Source organism: Pelodiscus sinensis, chromosome 3, assembly GCF_052426305.1.
Source record: "Pelodiscus sinensis isolate ZL-2025 chromosome 3, ASM5242630v1, whole genome shotgun sequence".
Classification (NCBI taxonomy): Eukaryota; Metazoa; Chordata; order Testudines; family Trionychidae; genus Pelodiscus; species Pelodiscus sinensis.
The window spans coordinates 55,108,149-55,133,524 of NC_143054.1; the positions used below are offsets into that span (position 1 = coordinate 55,108,149).

General features: G+C 35.6%; 1 protein-coding gene across 44 annotated transcripts in view; it reads left to right on the forward strand.

The window, feature by feature from the left end:
- Positions 1–25,376, forward strand: part of RIMS1 (regulating synaptic membrane exocytosis 1) — a 468,693-nt gene that overhangs the window by 278,121 nt on the left and 165,196 nt on the right. For 17 of the 44 annotated variants that reach the window (XM_089777124.1, XM_075923725.2, XM_075923757.2 and 14 more), the window contains 10 exons: positions 915–1,045; positions 2,215–2,386; positions 2,519–2,675; positions 3,662–3,733; positions 7,776–7,932; positions 9,951–10,076; positions 14,494–14,556; positions 20,192–20,269; positions 20,604–20,717; positions 21,156–21,245. In XM_089777124.1, coding sequence (XP_089633250.1) covers positions 915–1,045; positions 2,215–2,386; positions 2,519–2,675; positions 3,662–3,733; positions 7,776–7,932; positions 9,951–10,076; positions 14,494–14,556; positions 20,192–20,269; positions 20,604–20,717; positions 21,156–21,245 — 1,160 coding nt within the window. The remainder of the gene's footprint in view (positions 1–914; positions 1,046–2,214; positions 2,387–2,518; positions 2,676–3,661; positions 3,734–7,775; positions 7,933–9,950; positions 10,077–14,493; positions 14,557–20,191; positions 20,270–20,603; positions 20,718–21,155; positions 21,246–25,376) is intronic. The other 27 variants (XM_089777126.1, XM_075923765.2, XM_089777116.1 and 24 more) reach the window with 5 other exon arrangements.

Sequence of the window (25,376 nt, forward strand, 5' to 3'; positions counted from 1 at the left end):
TGCCTTTCTTTGTTTCATGTCTGTCTAGGACTTTTGAAGAGTCACTCATCAGTAGTCAAATATATATGGTGCTTCTTTCCAAGGACCTTTGTATCCATTGAAATCAGTGGCATATATATTTGATTGAAGGCCCCAAGAAGCAATATCGTGAGCTTCTCTGTATCCATCCTAGACTGTGGTGCTTCTTTAAATGCTCCTGCTATTTCCCGAAATAGCGGGCTCGCTATTCCAGAATCCCTGTAAACTCATTCCATGAGGGTTAAGGGATTTGAAGGAATAGTGCCTTATTTTGAAATTTGGCGTTGTCTACACAGTGCCAAGTTTCAAAATAAGCTCTTTTGACCTAGACTCGGAATAAGCGACGCAGTTTGAGTAGTGCAAATTGCGTAGCTTATTCCAACACAAGGGTACTCTCTAGACGCACCCTTAGCAAACAGGATAGAGCCAGTGTCCCCACTCCCTCCTCAGTGCTGTAAGGCTAGGTTTTGGTTCAGTGAGTTAGATACCTAAAAATGTTGGTTATACTTGAAGAATGTAGTTAAGCTATATGGAATTTGTATGTGATAGTTAGATTTTTTTTTTTTGAAGAGTCGTATTGCCTGAGATTTCATGGTCTGTGTGCAAAGCCTTTGCATATTCTGAAAAATGGCTTGGAGAAGAAATTGCCATAGATTCTTCCAGCTAAATAAACACCATTTATTTAGTCCATGTGTTCGAGAGAGTGTGATTTCTGCCATGAGAAACCCAAAATGTCCAAACTCAAATCTCACGCAAAACATGTCCTGGAAAAGTGCCAGAAATGTTGTTAGCCCATGTGAAAAAAGCAGTTTATATTTTGACTGATGGTAGGCAATGAAAATAATTTTATATACTTTTACTTTCATGAATCATTTCTGGTAACTTGGCTCTTGTAGGTGAAACTGTGGTATGACAAAGTGGGGCATCAGTTAATAGTAAATGTTCTACAAGCAACAGATTTGCCACCTAGAGGAGATGGGCGTCCTAGGAATCCTTATGTAAAAATGTATTTTCTTCCAGATAGAAGGTAATATTTTAAGTGAAACATGTATTATCTGAATTTGTTAAATGTTTTAGTTATACTTTAAATGTGGGTTTATCTTATGTTTTTCTTTAATAATTTATTATTGTTTAGATTAACATTAAAAGGGACTAAATTAACATGCATCTATAATCAGATAGTATACAATTGTAAGTAATTTGCTCCATGGAAATATGTCTGAACCTGAAATACTACACAGCAAATATTGATTCCTTTTAGTCATAGAAGTTCATTAGGCTTTTTAAATGTAAGTAAAATGTAAGTAAACATAGATTTCACTGTGCACATACAAATGGCCATATGGTCTTCACCATCCCAGCCAACCCTGTGGATCTGACAGCTGGACAGCATGGTGCCTGCACTCCCAGCCTCAAACTCCCCACACATACTCTCAACCCCCTGCCCTGTGACTTCCCCTCTACCACATAATTCCCTGCCCTGAGCTCCCCACATCTTCCAACCCCTTGTCCTCACTCCTGCACATCCCCCCCTCCATGCACACCCCAGTCCTCTGCCATGAGTCCCCCACATTCCATCCCACACTTACATTTCTTACAGGTACTGTCCTATGGCAAATCCCCTTTATCTTCTGCCCTAACCCCCGCCCCCCAAAGGGGCTACCATAGGACAGTATCTGTAGGAAATTTATATTCCTTTCACCACTGAATAATAGACATTTACAGATAGACAAAGTAAAAAGAAGTTGCTTGAAAATTTATTTGAGTTTGATGTAATAATATTTACTTTGTGCATTTTTGACGTGATGTGGACAAATTCTGTTTTAATGAATATACAACTTTAACTTTTAAAATTTCACCTTGTAATGTCATTAAATAAGTATTGTGTGCTCCTGATTGTCTAATTCCTCACAAAATAATTAAAGAATGAAAAATACATAAAATCCATAATTGTGTACAATCGTGAAAATTTGAATAGATACACAAAATGCTTTAAAACAAACATTGATGTTTGTTATAGTTACAAAAATTATGACTATAATTATTAGAGTTATAAAAATACAAATTGAATGCTGCCAAGTATCGTTATAGTGATGTTTAAATCAGAAAGAATGAAGACAATTATAGTCTTGGTTACTAGATGGCAGTATGTGACCTGTTTTTGCATTGTAATTTACAAGAATGTTTATGTTTCAGTGATAAAAGTAAAAGGAGGACCAAAACAGTAAAGAAAAGCCTAGAACCAAAATGGAACCAAACTTTTCTCTATTCACATGTACATCGTAGAGATTTTAGAGAACGAATGTTAGAGATAACCGTATGGGACCAGCCAAGAGTACAAGAAGAAGAGAGTGAATTTCTTGGAGAGGTGATACATACAATAGCATTACAAATTAGTTACATTTTAAGCATATAAAAAAGTGCTAACATATTTCTGTATTTTAAAAAATAATGATGTGCAGTTTCAAATTAAGATTAAGTTCAATACATTTTCCCCTAGATCCTTATAGAGCTGGAGACAGCACTTTTAGATGACGAACCACATTGGTATAAGCTGCAGACACATGATGAATCCTCACTACCTCTGCCTCAGCCATCACCTTTCATGCCAAGGAGACATGTCCATGGTGGAGAAAGCACTAGCAAAAAATTACAAAGTAGGTACAAATGCCACCACTGTCGTTTGTCAGTTTTAATTGGGAAATGATTTATTACAATCAGTTAAGGTTGATGTTTAGAAGAAGGTTTGATAACTATAATAAAAAATAAATATATTCTTTCTAAAACTTAATTGAAATACAACTCCTCTGGTTGGCAAAATTAAAATTACCTGTATTTTGAAATGTTAGTTTTTTCATAGTTGTCATTGTTAAACACTTAGTTGAATATAATAAACGATTTTAACAAGATAGTTGGGATGTTTTTATGATTACTAAATGCTGGGTCTTTTAAAACAGAAGCTTCAAGGATACTAAAGCTGTGAACAGTTTTTTAGTATATTGATCATTTCAACCTCCAACACGCGTACTGTCCTCATATGAATCTTACTTCTGCTGCCCAGAAAGTGTTTTATGTGTATAAGAGGAAAAAAATAAAATAGTACAATATTTAAAACCTGTCCTTTTCTGATCAGGTATTAAATGTGTGAGATTTTATATTTGAAAAAACAATTATTTTCTAAAAGTGGCATATCTCAAGAGTCGGAGTATCCCATAATGTAGGTTAAAATAATTGCTGCCTGTAGCCTCTACTCTACCATTTTAACTGAAATTCAATTACATTTTTAAAATATGAAAACAGGAAACAAATTCTAAAGATCTTTTCCCAGTTATTTCTTCTGCTCTTTCACCAGCCTATTAAGAAAAATAAGGAAATTAATAAATTCCAGCCAGTCCCTGTGTTGTACTTTTAGGAACTGTAGCAACTAGTTTCTGTTCAAACTGGTACCTTCAAAAAATAAACATATTGATATCCTTCTATGCCCTTATTCTAAATTCAGTTTAATTCTAATTTCATATTGTTTGAATATATAATTACCCTATGTTTGAATCTCAGGAATAACTAGAGTTTTTGTTTAAATATACTTTTACATTTTACAATACAACCAGATATACCGGTCTTTGTTTGCCTTACTGTTGTGCAGGATCTCAGCGAATCAGTGATAGTGACATCTCAGATTATGATGTTGATGATGGTATTGGAGTAGTTCCTCCAGGTGCGTGGGTGAAGAGCATGGTCCTGCTTGTTTTTGCCTTTGCTTCCCTCTCTGCCCCTCTAATTTTTCAAATTCCTGTAGGATGCTGGTTTTGGAGCTTATGGAAAAAACAGTACAGTTACTCTGTGGTGTCTTTCTTTGTAAATTAATTTGAAATGCACTTTTATGTACTTGTTATGTACTAATCGATATTTCTGTTTAGATGTGATTGTTTGGATTTTGTATTGGATGGTTCAAAGCTATTTGTTACTTCACAATGCTCTAAGCACAAGTGAAACTGCAATTTTTATTCAAGAAATTCAGTTAACATGCTGTATTAAAATTAAAATTTCAATTTCCATTGATTTTTTTTTTAATTTTGCTTTTTGCTTGAAACCCAGATATAATGCAATCCCCCATGGAATATATTTAAAATGCATGGTTGTAAATTAAAATGCATGTGGCATGGCTATGTCTTTTATACTTTTCATAAGCATTCATGAAGTATCATTACCATAAATGTGCATAAATGTATAAATAGAGAGAGAGAATATCTTAATTTCACTTTACCCTTTGTGGATCTGATATTGTAAAATATTGGGGGGCATATTTTAAATACCATACCTAAAGTATATTTCATTTCGCACTTGCCACAAATCACAAGATTAAAACTCCCATTCATGACAGACTTAGTAAAGTCTTGTTTGCCCATCTAAGCTAAATCAGGTTTTCTATGTACTTGTCAAAATTAATGAACACACTAAAAATATGGTAATATTTTAAAAGTTCTCCTTATTAATCCATGCACTTCATTGCATTTTTTCCATTTACATAAAGTAGCACTGAATTGCTGAATGGGCTAAACTATGCTGTCAGTGTTAAGAAAATTTGTACTTTAGGGTGATGCCCAAGTAACCAAAAAGAGAATTTGTTCCAAAATCCATAACACTAGCATTACATTTAATGGAGTGATTTTCATCAAATGAAATAGAAAAATATTTTAAATAAAATGGTTTCCACCATTTTTTCACATTATTTTTTTTCTTTTTGTAGCTGGGACTGCAGATATGGCCATGTGTGAGCCCTTATTCATCAGTATTCTGTATTTAAACCGTATGGGGCCCTTCATTTCTCAGTTCATTCTGAGCAACAATTCCCCATCTGCAATGACCTGTCTTCCATCCCACAAAACAGTCTTTCAAAATTTGTATGACAACACTACTTATTGAGATAGATTTTTGAAGGCTCAAATAGCACTCAGATGCCTGAATCCCTCTGAAAGTCTTTAGGAGTTGGGTGCCTAAGTGTGCTATTCATGAACCATATGTAAGTTGGGTCTCAGAGACCACCTCTCTGCCTTTGAAGTCTCTGCCATCCATGATAGTTGATATTCTCACTAAATTAAAATGTGTATAGGTTAGTTGATATTAACTCTTGATAAATTAAAATGTGGAGTAACTCATTTCCAAACAAGTTCTACCAGCTCGTGCATTCTGCCAGTTGGTCTGACAATTCAAATTAACAGGCCTTAATGTGTATAATCTGTTTCATTCCTTTAATATACGTCAGATACAGCTGAGAGAGAGTATTTGTGGAATTTGTTTCCTTCTACTTTCTGTCTGTGAAGTTATATGTTTTATTACATTTGTGCATTCAGCCCGAACTCTTTTGAAAGGGAACATTTTATAAATATAACAAAATCATCTGATTAAGGAAGGTGTGATGCTAAACTTATATCAAAACACACAAGTTAGAGTTAAACAGAGGGTGATACTCAACTCTGTTGGGAAACATGGTCAGTGTTGTGCACTACTCTCAGATTACCTGAGAAGCTAAGTCCCCAAATTGCTCTTCCCACAGCTTTCACACATGCAGTGTCAGATACTTATGGGGTTGGAAGAATCTGTGATAACAAGATAATTTAACAAAAGCTAAATAATATGTTTTTGTGTGTGGGTAAGTTATGGTCATGATATGAATCTTTTTGCTACTCTTCTTTTTTCTCTTTCCATTGATTCTCTGATTTGGTAAAATTATAAGAGCATACAAAATTAAAAGTTAGAACTTGCTATCAGAGAATCTACACATGAGGGAAAATAATTAAGATCCCATATTTTGATGCTTTATCCAAACTAGCTCTTTTTTTAAAAGAGAGATTTATAAGTGGTGCCTAACATAATATGTAAATGATATATTCCAGATTTAGAAACAGTAAATCATGTGGGTGGAATCAAACACATACTTAACAGAGATAATGAGGTTCATTAAAAGTTTCTAGATAGATGTCTAATGAGAAATGACTGGTATTGATGAGTGGATCACTCTCTCTTTGAAAAAATTCTTGCTATCCTGGTTCTCACCAGTCTCATTTTAGTTCCTCCTTCCTGTCCATCTTAAATCTTTCAGAATTCAGTCCTTGACCTCTTCATCCCCTCAACCCTTTCACTGAGCAAGCTCATCTGGTCACACAACATCAGCTCTTATATCTATGTTAATAACTTACACTGAGTCCAGAGCAAAAACTCTAAATCCTAAACTACTTTACTTCATCCAGATTAGAATGTACACTCCCTTATCCAACATCTTTTCCCTGAAATCCCACTGCCAAATTTTTAAGGCTGGATACTGCTATCCTTAGTCAGAGAGTAAGTAGTATTTTGCTTCTTTTGTAGTGTTACATGAGAAGCAGTGGCAAAATCTAGCCTATAATGTGTAAGAAAATTATATTTTTCCCATCCAAGGCCTCTCTTCTTTCCTTTGCTATCTCAGTGGTTACATTACCAGCTATGTTGTTGATGTGGTAATTATGAAGCTCTGTGCTAAAGTTAATCTTATCATTGTTAATTGTTTTTTTTTGCTGTTGAAGTAACAATGCCGATGTACCACAGAATAGGAGAAAGTTTTGTTTGAAAAGAGCTTCCACCTTTGTACATTATACATTTTTGTAGTAGTAAACATCTCAGAATCATGTGAATACAGAACCCATTTTAACTTTTAAAAATTATGACATAATGCAAAATGTTTTTCTCTTTCCACTTTGGTGGTAAAGCAGGAGTTCAAATTGTTCCTTGCAATAGCTAATGATTTCCCAAAAATCTTAGTATTCATTCATCTATGCTATTTGCTCAGTTGTTGGAAGAGATTGCAAACTCTGAGTGTCTGAGAGAACGTGTTGACATCTTTGGTTGGTATATAGCCTAGCAGTGTATCTGCAGTCATTTGGGGGCACATTGGCATTGCTGTAATATAAATATTGAAAAAGAACAAAAGTTATGTGCTGAATACCTCTCTTGATAGTTAAATGAGCATGAAGCTGCTGCTTAAGTATTTTTGTTTGTAAATGATAAAAGCGATTTTAAAAATTAGACAAACATCCTGATAATAATGTTTACTTCTAATCAGTTTTTTTAAAATTACAAACTATTTGATGTTCACTCATAGGAATTTTATTCAATATCCATGTTATCCAATTACTGTGTGTAATATAATGTCAATAATTCTCTGTTCATTGCAATAAGGTGGCTTTGGCCCAGTTAACGGAGAGCTCAGCTGAAACTGACAGAGGGGACAGCTCTTTGTCTCAGGAGTGCTCTTCTGGTCAATTCCAGCTGCTTCTCCCATTTATGGTGGGCAGGGAGCTTAGATGAAAATAACCTAATTTGTTTAGATTTCATAAAACAAACACAGAAGGAGGTTGGGGGTTCATTACCATGTCACTTGAAGAAGTGACCTCCAGTGAGCAGTAATGCCTAAGGCATTAGATTTTAGGTAATACCCCCACCCCAGTTAAGGTGATTTGTTCAATCCTCCCCACTTCAGCAGTATTCCAGTATGTGCGCAAACTCTACTAAGTTTCTCTACCTCTATACATATACACACATTACATTTAAAGGTAATGCTAGTAATTAATCCTGGCTGCATGACATTTCAGGATTTACAATAGCTAAATGAGTACTTGAAAATCTTGTAATAATTTAGATGTGTTTTCCTGGAAAGGTCAACCTGAATCATTTGCAGACCCAGATCCTTTCTGTCTAACATCATTTTGTTGCACTTTTACCAGTAGGTTATAGATCTAATACTAGAGAAAGTAGATCTACAACGTTAACTGTGCCAGAACAGCAAAGAACAACACATCATCGTTCACGATCTGTATCTCCTCACCGTGGTGATGATCAGGGCAGGACCCGTTCACGTTTACCAAATGTGCCATTACAGAGGTAGGATTAGCAGCATTAGTGATTGAAACACTTGTGATTCGAAGTTTATGTAACCAAGCAGAGGTTCTATGTTACTTTCATCTGATTGAACTATTTATTATTTTTCACTGTGAATTACTTTTTCTTCATGTGTTAATTTAACTTTAAAGCATATACATTGTTATAAGCCTACCAAATCCTTATTTCTCTTTTAAAATCACCCAGCAGTTTACTTGCTTGCTAATTATGTTATGTAACCCTTGTCTTTCCTTACCTCACATCCTTTTTCTTCATTTGTTGTATCTATTAGATTTGAAACTCTTTTAGGTAGAGATTGTACCATTTGTGAGTCCACTGTGGATGCTGTAAATAATAACAATATACTATGAATAACCACAAATGAATTGATTTAGCAAGTAACATTAATCTGAAGTTACCAATTCCTGCAAATTACATTCTAAAATTATTTTTATGTATTTTTTTTCAGTTAGAAAGAACACAATAAAATTCTTCACCAAATTATATTTAATGTAAGATATATTTCAGAAAGCAATGATAACATTTAGACTAAGTGGGTCTCTCCCCCACTCCCCACCCCCACTTTACATTCATGAAAAGGTGTTAATTGAGTCTTTTATATTTTCAAATTTAGACAAGACTCAAGACTTGAACCACCTCCTTTCTTCCTCTGTTTGGAGGAGGGAGAGAGAGGGGGCTTCTTTGAACCTCTCTTGAAATCCCTAACTTCATCCATCCATTTCAGTTTTCACTTCTCTACCCTCTGGAAGTGTCTACACTAGAAATCTTGCTACCTGCATTAGAGCAAAAGGTAGCAATACTACAGTTGTAGTTGGTATTAGCCACCAGTGTAAACAGGGAACATTCATTGTGACATGGTGGTATAAACAATAGTAGCATTAGTGATAGCAGCTACTGGTAGAACATAGGTAGTATGTGTTCTAGTGTAGGCAAGACTTGTGTTGCAGGTAATGTCTCTTGTACTATGGATGGGTTCAAGAAACTCTTCAGCTTCAATCATGTGCTGGCTCTAGTATGATGTTGTCCAGAGTGCCACCAGATTCTTCATCCCTTCCAAATGAACTGACTACAAAGGTGCCAGCCAGTCTTTCCTATCCTTACAGTGGGCGACTGAGTTGCACTTAAGAACTTTATTCCTCCATAGCACAGGCTATGAGGCTGACCCCTTGTTTTGCTCCTTATGCCTAACTGAAAGGCTATGCAACATTTCACTTCCCCTTTACAAAACAGAAGTTTGAGCTCTCTTTGGAAAAATAGTCAAGAACTTTTAGTTTGTCTTCAAAACACAGCTACAAACACTCAAGAGAAAGTAAAAGCATACAGCTTGATTCACATACACCCAAGTCCACTGGCACATAGATGTGGGATTTGGTCCCACCTGTAACAGTGGTTATTATTGTCCTTAATTATGTAGAGTGGGTATCAGCCATTGCTTTCCCTCTGAAATTTCACCATAGGAAGAGAGTTTTTAGTTCAGCTTCCATAGCAGGGCAGAAGTTTCCAGAAGATGTATACAGTTACAGCATCTTCCTACATAGTGTCACACACATTAGGAATAGTGCAGACTACCTGTGTTCTACCATGTCCCACCCTAATCTTTGCTGAACGGTAGTCACAGACATCGCTTTCTGCTGCAAGGACTTTCCACTGCCCCTGGTCCACAGCCCAGGACTCTGCCTTTGGAAACCTAAGTATGAAATTATAAATCCATAAACTTCAAAATGAATTATTGCTAACTTAACTGTTCTCTCAAACTAATCTCTAAATATAGGAACATGTCTATGTGCACAACGAATTTAATTCTAAACAGGGTAAAAATTACCACTGTGTATGCCAAATGAGGAGATTTTTCTCCCAAAGAGCTAAGATTTTTTAAAAGCTATACCTTAACATTTTCCTGAGGAGAAAATTCTAGCAGGCAACTTGTAATCTGTTACTCTGTGTTAACTATGGGGAGAAGAAAACCATCATAAATATATGTATTATATAAATACTTTTAGGAGTTTAGATGAAATTCATCAAATGAGAAGATCACGTTCTCCAACTAGACACCATGATGCCTCCCGAAGTCCAGTTGATCGCAGGTCCAGAGACATGGATAATCAGTATTTGTCAGATCATGAAAGGTATGTTTCCAACTTAAACTTATGAACATGTATAGAAGTGTTTTTGTCTTTTTGGCTAGTGTTTGAATGCACATTTGAGTTAATGGGAAAGGTGAAAGAAATGGTCATAAATAACAAAGAACAATCACGATCATGACATTATGAGGAAAAGATGCTTTTATCAGTTTTAGACAGGTAAGGTTTAGGTTCTATGTTCATAGTGAAAATATTTTTTTGTAGAATAGAAAGTGAAAAGAGGAAGGAAGAATAAACCAGGAATTTAGCCTCATTTATGGAATTTAGCCTCAAAAATCACAATGCAGTGCTTAGAATCATAATGGCGATTCTGTCCATTTTTGTAGGTCACATAATTATTTTATGAGAAAACATTAGCTGAATCATAGTGGCCTATATTCTGCCATCCTAACCTTTTCAATGATTTTTAATTATAATAAAATCAGTTTTATACTTAAGACAATAACACTGCAGTGTTTTCCACCGTGTATGTATATTTCATTTTATTCTTTACTGTAAAGTAGTTGTATACACACAAATATTTTTTCAATAATATTTTATTGAACGTTTTCCTTAATGTTCTTCCTTGTCATTAGAGATCAAATGGTGAGGGAACATTTATGTCTGACTCATATGACTAGACACAAAATTAAACAATAAAAGTATATGTAAAATATTCCACAGACAGAAACAAGAATTCTGACTACATTCTCGGATCATTTTTATATCTCCTCCCTTTCCTGCTTGGATGGAAGAGCTTTGGGATTCTGCGTTGATATTCTTGGGGGAAGAAGCCATTAGAGCAAACAATGAAGGGGTGCTGCTAGGGTGGGGCTCTGACTAGGCTAAGAGAGTTTTCCATTCTTTTTCTTGTGTTTCGAGAAGCCAGCTTTTCAGGGGTGGTAGGTGTTGCTATCCTGAGGGGCCCTTTTACCTCTGCCAGGAATTTCTTCTCTCAGCAACAGCAGATGCGACAGTCCTATTTCCCCTCCCACCCCTATAAAACTTCTGTTGTCTCGCTATTTCAAAAGGACAAGAGACAATTGATATGGATTTAATCAGGTCACGTCTTTATTATTAGATGTCTGAGACTACCTGGCAGATAACCCTGTACAGCGCAGGTAAACCAATGTTCATTCAATATTACCTAGAGGCTACTGCCAGAACTCTCCCCGCCTCCCACATTTTCCATTCATTAGGTCCCTTAGCCAACCCTTGCTGGTACCTTACCATTCCCCTTTCCTCTCCAATGAGATGTGCTGTAAGGGGGCTCTGTCATGCCAGTCACAAGAAACCCAGCCACCCTCCCTCCCCTCCATTCCTCTCCTTTAACAGACACCTTATTTCTAAGCCCTTTACCAAGCCATTTATATGGTCACTGAATCCCTTACCTATGAAGTACCTGCTTTGGGCATCTGACCCACTCTTCCATAACGAATGTGACATCATAGTCTAGCTCCCTTCCGTGCTAAACATAATACCACCACCCCTCCCAGCCCCAAACCCATGTGGTGAAGACAAAAAAGCCCTCCACTACACATAGGCTAGTCTGGTTGTGACAAAAAAATTCCTTCCTAGTCCTCTTGCAATGGAGCAGCTAGTGTGATGCCCACATCAGGTCTTATTGAAAGACCTGTTTAGCCACCTTGAAGGGAGGGAGGATGGGTGCTGTTTTGCTTAGTCCATGGAAAAGGAGCTTCTTCTTCTGGATTTGCCCCTTTTCAACTTCCGACCCTTCTGGTCCCTGGGGATGAATTGGCATCACCACGTTGACCCTACTCCCCTTTTAGCAGCAGTTTCTGAGTCCCTCCACTCCCCCCACTTAAGTTGCACCATGGGCATTTAGAAATACTATACAATGGTTGTTTATCTCTAGTGTGTCTCCCATGAGAGCAACAAACTTTTCAGTGAGCAGAACATGCATCTTAAGATGAACCCTGTTGCAGTTGCAACTAAGGAAAAAGTTTAAGAATTTAAAGAACTTTACTTGATATGCTCTTTACAGAATTCTTATCAAAATCCGTACCTAGCCATGATAGCTGTCTAATATGACACTCACTGGAAAGATATGGTTAGATCTACATAGAACTTAATATCGCTATTTCTGACATAATCTTCAATTATTAACTGCATCTGATCATACCCAAACAAATTGTTTTTAGTTATCTGTATGATGGTAGCACCCAAAACAATACTGAATTTTCTGAATAATTCCTGGTAATAACCTTCCTAGTCTTTGTTCAAGAATTTCAGCTATTATTTTTAAGTTATTATGAAGACGCAACATAAGAAAATCCTCAGATTTAGAAAAATGAATCACTACCTCATATAAAATTCCATCTAGAGGACTATTCAGCAACCAGTTATGATATATTTCCAGACAGAAGTGAGATTGTCTGAGCTGCTAATGTTTTAAATAAAAAATTATTGGGGGGTGGGGGGGAAGCACTATCTAGCCTGGTGTCTTAATTCTGACTGTTGAGAACTCAGATCTGATTCTTAGTTAAATAGATCTTTCAGTGTTATATTCCATCCATTTGTTTATAAATAAAATGTGGTAATGTGTGTATACATATATTTAAATATACGTATACATATATTTATATAAATATAAATCTTGTATTTCTCTCAAAAATGCTTTTCTAGAGGAATAATTTTTTTTGTAAATGTGTTACAAGTATGATTTATTTTTCAATTTGAGGAAATAATTAGAATTGTATTCTTTATTTATTTGTGTTTTATATTCCACGCAAGAGTGTGTTTTATATCACTATTTTCAGTGGGCCAATCCTCTTGAGCTCCTTGGTAGGCAAACTTTGACTGAATGAAGATTTATTGAGAGAGAAGATTTGACCAATGATCCAAACTCACTTCCCTTTCTGTCTCTAGATTTTATAGTGCTTTTCCTATGACAATTTATGTTTTATCTGGATCTGTTAGTACTTCAATTAAAAACCTGCAACTGGCAATGTAGGTATACCTTCTGATAACTAAGCTACAAGTGGACCTGCATCCTCACAGTTTTTTGGCTGTTGTAATGTCCTCAGTTCTTTCAAGAGACACACAAACCTTTTTGATACAAAATAGTAAAAGAGAAATTTTATTTTCAATTACTGTACTTTGTTGTCAATTATATTGCATTTATTTGTAATTTAGAAGTCTGCACATAAATTCTGCTGAGATGAGATATTAAATAGTTTTATTGGCTTTTTTCCTTTTAAAAAACATTCACTTCACCTTTAACATATTTTGTTGCATCAAAATCACACCTGCAGTTCTAGATGCAAGCTTAAATCTCACATATGGATTGCAAGCTGTAATTTTGATTTCCCTGGTTTATAATAGATGGATATTGCTTAGGTTATACTGGTTTCCATAGTGAAATTTATAATTTCATGACAATATGAAGTGTCACAGTAATTGATCATTTTGTCACTTTGCATAATTTTTTATATCTTTTCTCTCTCTGTTACCATAGTATTTCATATGATTCTTTGATTCTTTTTAAATGATGCATCTTCATGAACTTTAGCCTTAGTTTGGTGTCAATAACAATAAGGAAATTTTGGGGATTCCTCTTTTTTTATTTGCACTGAAGTGCAGGTACCCATAAAAATCACCAAAAGGGAATGCTGTTATCACAGTCATATTAAATAAAGATAGAAATAATTAATTTGCAGTAGCTGTATTATTGGCTGTAACACTTGGCGCTTGTAATAGACTGTTGGTTGCAATAATGGAATAAATGTTTGTTCTGTAAAATAGAAATGGCCAGAAAAAAAGATTTTGATAACTGATTAACACATTTCCTAATTCTGTAAGATGATATATAACAACAACATAGTATAATAAAAAAGCTTTGGATCAGAATCTACATTTGAATAAACTTAACATTTTAGTGGACAAATAATTTTCTTGTCACCAAAATTATGAGTTGAAGCTTCTTACGCTGTATTCACTAGAGCATAAAAATACGTTTATAACTCTCCTCCCACACAAACACACTTTTCTTTGGGTTCATAAAATGGAGGTTCTACAATTCCATTTTTATTATCATGTTGCCATGCTTTAATAAATACCTACTTTAATAACTAGAAGATTGCCACTCCAATCTAATTTGATAAAAGGAATTCTGTCAATTTTTAATATTGAAAACTCTGAAGTAACTTCAAAATTTAAAAGAGACAAGTTTAGATGTCCACTTAAAAGTATTATCTGAATATGTAGTTTTCATTGGTAATTTATTGCCTACATTTTAGAGCAGCATTGTAATTTGTTTTGAACGCTATCAAGACAGCTATCTCAGTGCGAGCTTTGTGGTTTCTTTTTTTATGTTTTCATTTGCAAATCATTAACATAACTCATGTCATCTAATGCTTCATATTTATATCTGTTTCACTCACCATCCATCCTGTCTGTGCAGTGAGCTTCTTATGCTGCCCAGAGCAAAACGAGGAAGAAGTGCAGAGTGCCTACATACCACCAGGTAAATACAGGAATTCGGTAACCATGATTGCTTATGGTTAGTTTCTGTGTACTTCACTAGCCCAATCATTTCCTTTAACTTTATTAATATTATACTAAGTAAAGGACATTTTCTTAACACATAATCAAATTGTCAGTTGATTATTTTCCTTTTCAAAAGAGCTGATCAAGATGTTTATATGTTTGTTTACTTCAATAATTATGATTAGTCAACAGTCACATCAGTATTTATGCAAATATTTTAACAGCATATAATTTTTATGTAGATTACCTGTCTAGTCACAAAAGGCCTGGCCTTCAAATGCATGGCAGTATTATTGTGGTTTTATAAAGTTTCTTTTTTGTTTATTTGGTTGGTTGGTTTTGGTGGGGGGGGGGGGGTTTGTTGTTGTTTGTTTTTGTTTGTTTTTTATGGTTGCTTAATTTTCTTGTTATTGTATAAAATGAATAAACCCATATTAACCCTTTTTGTTTTGACAAAAAAACTTGAAGAAAATTCCTAAAAAGAGATTATGACGAGATAAAAGTTGCATGTCTGTGCTTCATTTGACAACTGTCTCAGGGTATGTCTACACTGCAAAATACCTGTGACAGCAAATCTTAGTGCATAGGACTATAGACTCAGGTCACGAGGCTTGCACTATAATTAGAAGCATAGATGTTTCTGTTTAGGCTCTGAAACCTGGCAAAATGGCAGGTCATAGAGCCTGAGCTCCAGCCCCAGCGGGAAAGACTACACTGCTATTTTATTGCTGTAGCATGAACCCTGCAAACCCAAGTCTGTAGATCCAGGTTCTGAAATTTGCTGATGTGGTTTGTGTGTTTGTTTGTTTGGTTTTTGCAGAGTAGATATACCTGTTGTTTCCTACCTACAACTTAGAATTTTAGTATTGTCTTTGTCTGTGCCAGGCCCTGCCAGGACATTTCTTTCTTTGAATTGATAAATGTGCCATATATTTTGTAAGGACTCAAAATCCCAGAGACTGCAATAATCCACATTGACGATAGCCCTCAAAAACTCAGCAAAAGAGAAAGGACCCAGCACTGGTGCAGCTGAGTTCTAAATTGAAATTATTCTTTAGGGAGCTGGACCATCAGTGAAATAATGGGACTACTTATGCTTTTAAGTTAAACACATTAGTAACAATTTTGTAAGATTACGGCTTGTAACATTTGAATTAATGTTAATTCTTTTGCAACACGAGGCAGTATTTCATGTCTCATTGAAGACACAGCTTTAGTTTTGGTATCTCCCTGGATTCTCATTTGGAAGAATTTGTTTAATTACAGTTTTTAAAATCAGGAAACACTGCGCTCTATAACCTAATTAGAGCATGCTGGTGATCAGAGGATATGTATATACATACTGTTAGCAGTTGGAAATCCCTGAAACTTCTCTTTACATTTTAAATTGGAAGGCATTTACTCCGAATCAGTGTAATAAGGAATGGCTTCATATCATCTAGCAGGCAGTGAAGACATTTTACTTTATAAATAAGTCCATAAATCAAAAGGTTAGATACTGTAGCTATGTGTCATACTGTACCCACTGAGAGTTGGTTATGCTTTATGTACTCATTGTCTACTCATACTCTGGTATAACACAATGGTATATCACATTGGCTGATGCCCCATTTTTTTACACAATATTTACACCAATTCATTATTGTAATTTTAATAGAATTACACTGACATAAAATTTGAGTTGGTGAATCAGATGGTTGATTTCCCTGGAATATCTCTGGACATATTGAAAAACTGGATCTTTCTATGTATTCAGCTTCAATCCTATAAAAGGTTTTCTAATTTACAGACTAGCACAGCCACCTCTCTGAGACTTTGGGTACGTTTAGACTACAGAGCTTTTCTGGGATACCAGAGATATCCCAGAAAAGTTCTGCCATGTCCAAGGAATGCATCTGCTTTTCAGAAAAAAATGTCAGAAAAGCAGACACATACTTGTAAACATTTCACGAGGAAGAAGGGATGTTCCGAAATTGGCTTTTTTCCGACATTTGGCCCTGTGTAGATGAGCCAAATATCGGAAAAGCCTCTTTTGGAAGAAAAATGGAAAAAGATACGTGAATTGTGGTTCGCAATTTGTGTATCTTTTTTCGCCTTTTCTTTGTAGTGTAGACATAGCCTTCGTTATGCATTGTATATGCAGAAAGATCTAAAGACTAAATTTTATGAAGTGACACTGATTTACATAGCTGAGAATTTGGGTTGAGTCTCTAGCAGAGATAGGCCAAAACTGAATTTTTTACATTAATTGAAATCCAAACCGACAGTGAGTTTTAGAGCTGCATAAAAGAAGGAACAAGGATCAAAACTACCTCCAGAAGCCCTAGATCTGAAGTTTCCTATCTCATTTCCACTCTTATTCCCATATATTGATAAAGTTTGGATCCAGATACAGCTCGGATCTGTCTTCCCTCAAACACTTTTCTAAATTTTGGAGCTTCAGATAATCTGTAATCCTAATGTGAACCATTCTTGGGTTTGCCAAAGCAAAATATACTTGATCCATTTTTTTTAAAGAAAAACAAAACCCAACCTCATCAGCGCACCTCTGATTGTATACCACAGAAATTAAATAAAATTCTGGAAGAAGCGTTGACTTAAGTGTAAAAAACAGAAAAAAATGTGTAGTCATAATTTATTCCCACGTTTTTGATATATCCAATTAATTAGATGGCGATCACTAGCCTAAAATTTGTCTGGAGAAATTGGTTATTGGAGAACAAAGAAAAATGTCTTTCTGATCTCATTTTAAGAGCACTGAGACATTTTCAATTTCATTTTATTTTTGTTAGGGTAAATTGACACACAATTCCAAACAATCTTTTTATATCTATTTCTCTTTCTCCTCTTCTGTGACATTTTGTGAACACTACAATCAACACTTAAACACGTGGTATGAGAATTAAGGAAAACATTTATATACTTTTCTACTCAAAAACTGATCATTAGTAAAAGTTTAGGTCACTATTTTACTTAATCTTAGAAATTAGGATTGGAAAAGATCCTGTAAAGATATGCAGTCCAATACACCACTGGTCTGCAGGATTGTTCCCCACACAGTGGTTTTCTCAGATTTGTCCAGGATAGTTTTAATTGTTCAGAGCTCATCAATGATAGTGGCAAGAGGAATTTACAGTTAGATTCTAATACATAATTTACTATCAGATTTACGCAGTGTTGTTCTGGTCCTTAACTCAATTAAGGGATTTTTTTTTAAATAAAAGAAAAATATAGGTATATTTAAATGATTGTATTTTTCAAAAATAGTTTTATTTTTATTGAATTAATTTTTATTTGAGATTTCTTTTTAAAAGGGATTGCTACATTTTCTTCTATTTAATTGGTTTTTTAGTAATTTTTTTAAAATGCGAATTCTATCAACTGTATTTTTTTCTTAATTTCTATAAGTCCTTATCATTTGTTATGTTTTAACAAAAGAGGACTGGTTTTTCTTCTAGTTTTCAAACCTTAAGCATTCATTTAGCTGTGCCAAAACAGAGCACGACTCCAAATTTCTCCATTTTATCTCTTTTCTGGAAGATTTATAGAGAAGCAATCCTATTTTTCTGACTCATCTTGGTTCACAGGGATGAAAGTAACTTAAATTTCTTACAGGTACTGTCATATTTCAACCCCTGCTGGGGAGAGGGGAGTCCTCAGAGCAGGAGTTTTGGGGTATTGATAAAACAGTATCTGTAAGAAATTTAAAGTGTGGGGGGGATGCTCAAGGGAGGGAGTTGGGGAATATAAGGATGGGAGAAGGGCTCAGGATAGAGGCTGGGGTTGTCATGGGTGCAGGAGTTAGGGCAGGAGCTTGGGGATGTGAGGGTGTCAGGGCAGGGGGCTGGAGGTATAGGAGGTGCAGGAGTCAGGGTGAACGTTGAGGTGGTACTCAAGGTAAGAGGTGTGCAGGGTTCAGGATTTGGGGTTAGAGGTAGGAGGGGCTGAGGGCAAGGAGGGGTGTAAGAGTCAGAGTTGGGGTCAGCTCAGGGGAGGTGTTGTGGGAGGTATATGATATTAAACAGTTGAGATCCAAAGGTATGCTTATGATTCAAACCAGAGGTGTAATTCCTATCTTGAGGAGACATTTGCATGCTAATTCAACCAGAATAGAAGTGTATGCTCAGTGATTTGAGCAATGGTGACTAGTTCCTTCTGGCACTCTGGCTACACTTCTGTTTTTAGCATGGTAGCTTGATCAGAGCTAGTGTGTTTATGTCTCCTTGCAATGGATATTATACCTCCAGCTCTGTGTGGATATACACTAACACTATGGAGGTGCTGTACCTTGGTGATGAATAAACCAATTCCTAGAGTCTTTAAAATTAGCTTACCATTTTTTCATGTTTAGCAGTTTAACTTAATGTGATTTTATGTATGTAGATGAGATTCAGAAAGGGTATGTCTACACTACCACCCTAGTTTGAACTAGGGTGATTAATGTAGTCAATCAAAGTTGCAAATGAAGCCCGGGATTTAAATATCCCGGGCTTCATTTGCATCTTGTCGGGCGCCGCCATTTTTAAATCCCCGGTAGTTCGGACTCCATACCCGCGGCTACACGCGGCACGGAGTAGGTAGTTCGAATTAGGCTTTCTAATTCGAACTACCGTTACACCTCGTTCCACGAACTACGTACTCCATGCCGCGTGTAGCCGCGGGCACGGAGTCCGAACTACCGGGGATTTAAAAATGGCGGTGCCCGGCAAGATGCAAATGAAATCCCGGGCTTCATTTGCAACTTCGATTGACTACATTAACCAACCTAGTTCAAACTAGGGTGGTAGTGTAGACATACCCAAAAGGACTTGGGGGTCTAAATCCAGCATTTATGCACCAACAGGATTCCTAGAATGCCCATTCAGTTACCACTTAACTTTGTAGGTGCCTAAGCTCATTGGCATCTACATTTTTGTTGTGAAAGGTGCCTAGGCACCTATATTTCTGCCTCTGATCATGTACTCTGTTGTATCATTCTAAATACCCAGTTTATGTGTAGCTCCCTTCATCTCTCCTCTTGAAGAAGCTGTTCTACTTTGGATTAAATTATTAAATAGTACTTGGGACACAAAAAGAGAGTGTGCATGAAAACAATCTCTAAACTGGTAGTTAGGGCTTTTACTTAGAAGGTGGAAGACTGAGGGAATGTCTACACATTAGTGTGTTTTAGTAAGCTTTTAATTTATCATACATATAACCAAAAGGGATGATTAAATCACACAATGTAGATTAAAATAGAGTAGTAAAGACATAAAAATAGCAAAGTAAATACCAACTTCACATTGTACAACAGCTTATATATTTTAATAAAAATTGTAAAGATTTCAAGGTATTTTAGTTCCAGAGGAAAATTCCGACCTACAGTATTAATCTGAATTTACTTATCTGCATGCATAGGGTATCTGGTCCTGAAATTACATGTCAGTCTGCATAATTGAACTGACAAAAAGATACATTGAAAAATTATGCATATAGCTATTCACACTTACTATAGTATCATGCACACAACATAATCTTACTTCTAGTAAATATTCTATCTTTACCTATATTTTTGTTTCTGGCATGGTTTATTTTTTTTTATTTTTGTTTTCCTCTGTTCTGTCACATTCAAGAAATTCTGTTAGGCACTGTAAAACATTACCACCCAAGATGCCTTTACTAGAGAATGGTACTCACTGGAATATTTACAGGTAAGTAAGTATTCACTTAAATTATTTTAAACAAACTTACACATTATAATAACGTAATTATACTTTCTAGAAAACTTTAATTCACAGATAAAATCATAAACATAATTAGATTCAACTATATAAAATTAACTCTTACATAAATGACAAACACTTAAAACCTCTGTACTGTCTAGAATTCTTATATCTTTAAACTCTACTGAAATGTCATTACTAAAGTTGAGTAAAATTGTAGTTTTCTTTTCCTTATGTCTCTTTTTTTTCCTTTGTGTATATGCTTCTGCTTACATGTCAAATTTAATTTAATTTTTCTTTTAAATAATTTTAATTTACAAAGCTCAACTCTGCCTGCATATGCTAAAACCAAATCAGTGACTAGACAGGATATTGCTCTCCTTCGTGATTGCCTTAATGCACAAATACCGAGATTTACAGATGAACTGTTGGTTAGGTAAGAAATGAGTCAAAGTGCCCCTTCCTGTTTAGTATGTGCAATATGGTTTTCTACAATAAGTTCTATTATACCCTTTGCTTCTGTGTGAGTGTGGCATATGTGACTAGTAATAAATATTTGGATATATTGTTTTAGTATTTCCCATTCCACTTTCTCATAAGCAGATACTGTTTACTCTAATTTTATAGTCTTAGGTAATTCAGATACTTTATGCAAACAAGTTCCAGCATAATCTTTCATTTAATTTTATTTTTTAACAAATATTTGCATTGTCATCTAGTCAGCTCTTTTGCATCTTTATTAATTAAATCATTGTGAATCCACATTTTTGTGTAGCAAGAACATTATTTTATTATTTAATATCTAACATTGTGTTCCTTTCTTTGTTTTCTTTTTCTTTCTCTTCTACCATTGGATGCAATGCACTGGCACTAGTGAACTGCAGCCCTCCCTTGACAGGGCTAGGAGTGCTAGTACCAACTGCTTGAGACCAGATACTAGTTTGCATTCACCAGAACGAGAAAGGTATAAAGTAAAGACTTATGAATTTTTTGTCATCTGTGCTGGTGAACTTTGTCAGTTTTGTTTGTTTCTCCATATGAGTCTTCTACATGTCTGTACATTCATATCTGCTTTGGTATTTGTTGACATTTTTGCCTCTATACTCATATATGCCATGCAAATTGTATGTTGCAGTTTATAATTGCTTCTGGCTTCTTGCTTTCCCTAATTTTAGTTCAAGCTGATGTCATTGTTTACAAAAGTCCTCAGTATGCTGATAATAACACTGCAGTGTTAAGTGAGGTGAAGGAGTACTTCTTGATTGTTAATCTTCATTATCATCTGCTAAAGTATATTATTTTTATTTCTTGCCCATTCTGCAGATTGTAAAAGAGATGGTGACATAAAATTTACAAATTATATGAATTAGGATACAAATCATGAGTTCAAAATCTTATTTTTCAAATCGAAATTGTAATTTGTATAACAGTGTATACATTAATTCCATAAACCAACAAACTACATTCTTTTTTAATCTAGTCTGCCACATCTTTTGTTGTTTGTTTAAATTGTAAAACAAAATAATGTAATTGTTTTTGCACTATATAACACTGTATTTAGTTAACTTACACTTTAAGAATATATTTTCAGCGATTTAAATTTAAAAAGTCTACATTTGCTATGTTGAATAGAAACATTTTATTGATATTTTCTGAACTTTCATTTTTAAATCTAGCTTAGTTCAAAGTCACAGCAAACCCAAATACTATTGTCAGATTTTGTAATGATAGGTGTGTCTTAATAGGAATTTTTTGAATTTTTGAAGTATTTTTGTCTATGAATTCTTCCTTTTATAATGTGAAATCCTGACCCCCTTGATATCAGTATTAAAACTCCATTGGCTTCGGTAGATGTAGGATTTAGCTCATTATGTAAATATTCAATTAATATGTAGGATAATAATGTGAAGTTGCACATCAATCAGTCCAGAAAAATTGGTTATTGAAATTAGCACAGCATTGAGCATTGTTACTGTAAAGTGACTGTAATTTTAAACTATCAAGACATTGCCTTTGAGATTCTATTTCTCTTATTTTTCCACTATATTTTTTAAAATGTTAATTAAATTAGGGTATTTGTCTTCATAAACTGTATTCTAGCCAAACCTTCAACTAACGTTAATCAAAATAGCTCCATGCCAGTTTACTTTATTTGAAGATCTAGCCCCTAATGTCAACATCTACTGCATGCATAATTTAAAAAAAAAAGGTATTAGAGGAGTTATAAGCAACCCGTAACCCATAATGACAGTAGTGTAAACTTTTTATATTTTTCTAGGAACAATAAAAATAATCCAAAAAATAGTTACATTTTCAAAGCAGGACATGTGATTTGCCATATTAGTTTCAAGATAAATTGTGTCTCTGAAACTCTGCGCATCAGTTTGAAAATTCAGGGAACAATAGGTGATATGGAAAAACAAATCTTAGCTGAAACTAAACCCACTTTTGAAGCTATGCAAAAGTCTCATGTTTCCATGATTCTTGTCCATCAGGTTTTCAACCTAGGTATGGAGTAGAAACTACAAGACTGGCTGTTGACCTCTTTTAGGCCTTGTCTATATATACCCAGAGATTGACACTCCAGAGATCAATGTTTGGGGTTTGATTTTGTGAGTCTAGTAAGGACTCACTAAAGCAAATGCTGATGGTGATCCCATTGACCCCAGTACTCCATAGAGTCATAAGGAGTAAGGGAAGTTGATGGGAGAAACTCTCCCATCGACCTTCCATAATGGGACTTAAGGTATATCGACTCCAGCTACACTATCGTTATAGCAGGAGTTGGATGTCTTAAATCGAATATCTCCTCCAGACTGGGCCTTAGTGAATGCTGTCCATGTTGATCCTTTGAGGCCCGTCAGCAATTTGTAATAACACTGAACATTAGGTTTAGTTGATTGGTCTGTAGTCCCTAGGTAGGTCATATAGTGTCACTCGGGAGTGTTTTTGGTTATGGATTGTTATTTCTGTCCATGGGATCTCTTGTGCAGGATGCTCACAGAGTTCAAATAACTCATGATGTCTTTGTGCCAAATAATTAATACATGAACTGTGAATTCATTAATATACTGATGTCATACATTTCATTTAATCAGACCCAGATGGTATTTTTTGGATGCCTGTCCAATCTTGGGAGCAAGATGTAAAAGTTTAATTTAGACATTAGAATAACACAAAAGCAGCACTTTTGATTTTGAGAGAAAAGATTTTCTAGGGATTTCAGATCTCATTATTTAATGTAGTTGTCCACTCTTTGTCCAGCAATCTGTCACCTAGATTATACTTCATCCAGAGTCATAAGCTGCATTTCTTTCTTATTTGCTTATTTGGTGGACTTTGTTTAGAATGTATTTGTAAGATTCTGTTCAGCAGATATCAAGAACTCCACATATTGAACCATGGTTGGTTTGTGAGCATCATGTCACTGTTTCTGAAGTACGTGCTCCTTTTATGGAGAAGTATAAATAAGGGATTCCTAATGTAGTCTTCAAGGTTTCCTTCAGAAGAATTATGCTTGTACTCCCTTTCGTTTCAGAAAATATAAAGTAAATGAAATGTGAAATATGAAGTTAGAAGGGCCATTGTGAATAAGGTGGTATGGACTATGTTTAGTGACCTGACAATAAAGCACTTCGTTTGCACAGTAATGTTTTATTGGAAATAGTACCAATGGTTAATCTCTCTCCAGTATTGTACTTAGAATCCTACATCAGATATTTTTAGTTCCTTTATAATAAAAGATGGCAGTCTCAGTCTCATAGCCTTACTGTACAGTCATTAGGATAGTTTTCATCATTTTTGTTTATATTATAAACACTTTGTTTCAGCGTAGGTTTGCAGGGTTTCATAGAGCTTGCACCGTTGTTGCTCTGTGAGCATCCGGACAGTGCATCTGTATAATTTAATTTTAACATAACTCCATTTGAACACTGTCAGGTAGAATGCTGGCGCTGGCATTCTGCCTGGTTTCCCATGAAAAGAATTACCCCACTGCCTTCCTCTGTTACTGTATATGGCAATGGGTCAGTACAGATGGCAATCAGGCCTTTACAGCACATGCTCAAATAGTTTCCCTTTTTCTAAGGCTGCTTAAATAAATTCCTGCACTGTATTAGTGGTGGCAGGAAATGTTGAGATATACATTACAGTTCATTGAGTGCTGCAGACAGCTTCATTTAAACAGTTTGAGTAGTATAAGGGCAAATTTTTGTCATAGCTAACAGACAAAAACTACAGAATTTGAAATTTGGGAAGAGATCTACTTGAAATAATGAGGATGACTGTTCAAAACACAGTGCCACTGTATTGTAGGAGTGGGAAAGAAAAAGAATTAGTCTGGGTACCAGGGGAATAAAACAAAGTCATTTATCCTAATTGTGTTGCATGTAAGTCGAGCAGATTTCTTAGCCATGACCAGTGTTCCATCTAGGCTGCGTGGCAGCACAGCTTCACAGGTGATTAATCAGCCCTGCCCGGTCAGATGCTCAGGGCTCCATGCATGGAGCTGACTGACTGGGAGGGGCTGATTAATCAACTGTAAAGTTGTGCTGCTACCCAGCCTAGAAGGAACACCGGCCATGACCCAAGACTGCAAGTTAGCTCCCTATTTTAAAATTCTAGGCTGATGAATATACTTTGGCTAAGTAATATATCACTGATAAAATCTATAAATAAATAATCATAGTAATAATGATGTAGAAGATTTCTTCATTCTTTGCTCCTCCACTGTAAGTAAGTGAAGGCAGAATCTGCCTACCTGAAAAATATGGATTCTGTGAATTAGGCCTGGTCTGTACTAGAAATTAATACTGATACAGGGTGGTTCTCCCTGGTCTGGCATCCTCAGGACCTGAACTATCCCAAACCAGGGAATTTGCCACACCAAGGGAGATCAGTGCTCCCCTGCTGGCTGCTCCACTCCCAGGCTCCTCTCCCTCGAGTTCCCTGCCCTGTTGTTGACCCCACTAAGGCTGGCCTGGCATGGCTCACTGCCCCAAGATCTCCCCGAGTTCCCAGCCAGGACAGACTGGCTGCGCTGCCACACAGTGTTCCCCAGGGTTCCTGGGTAGATGCAACCCAGCCACCGCCAGCC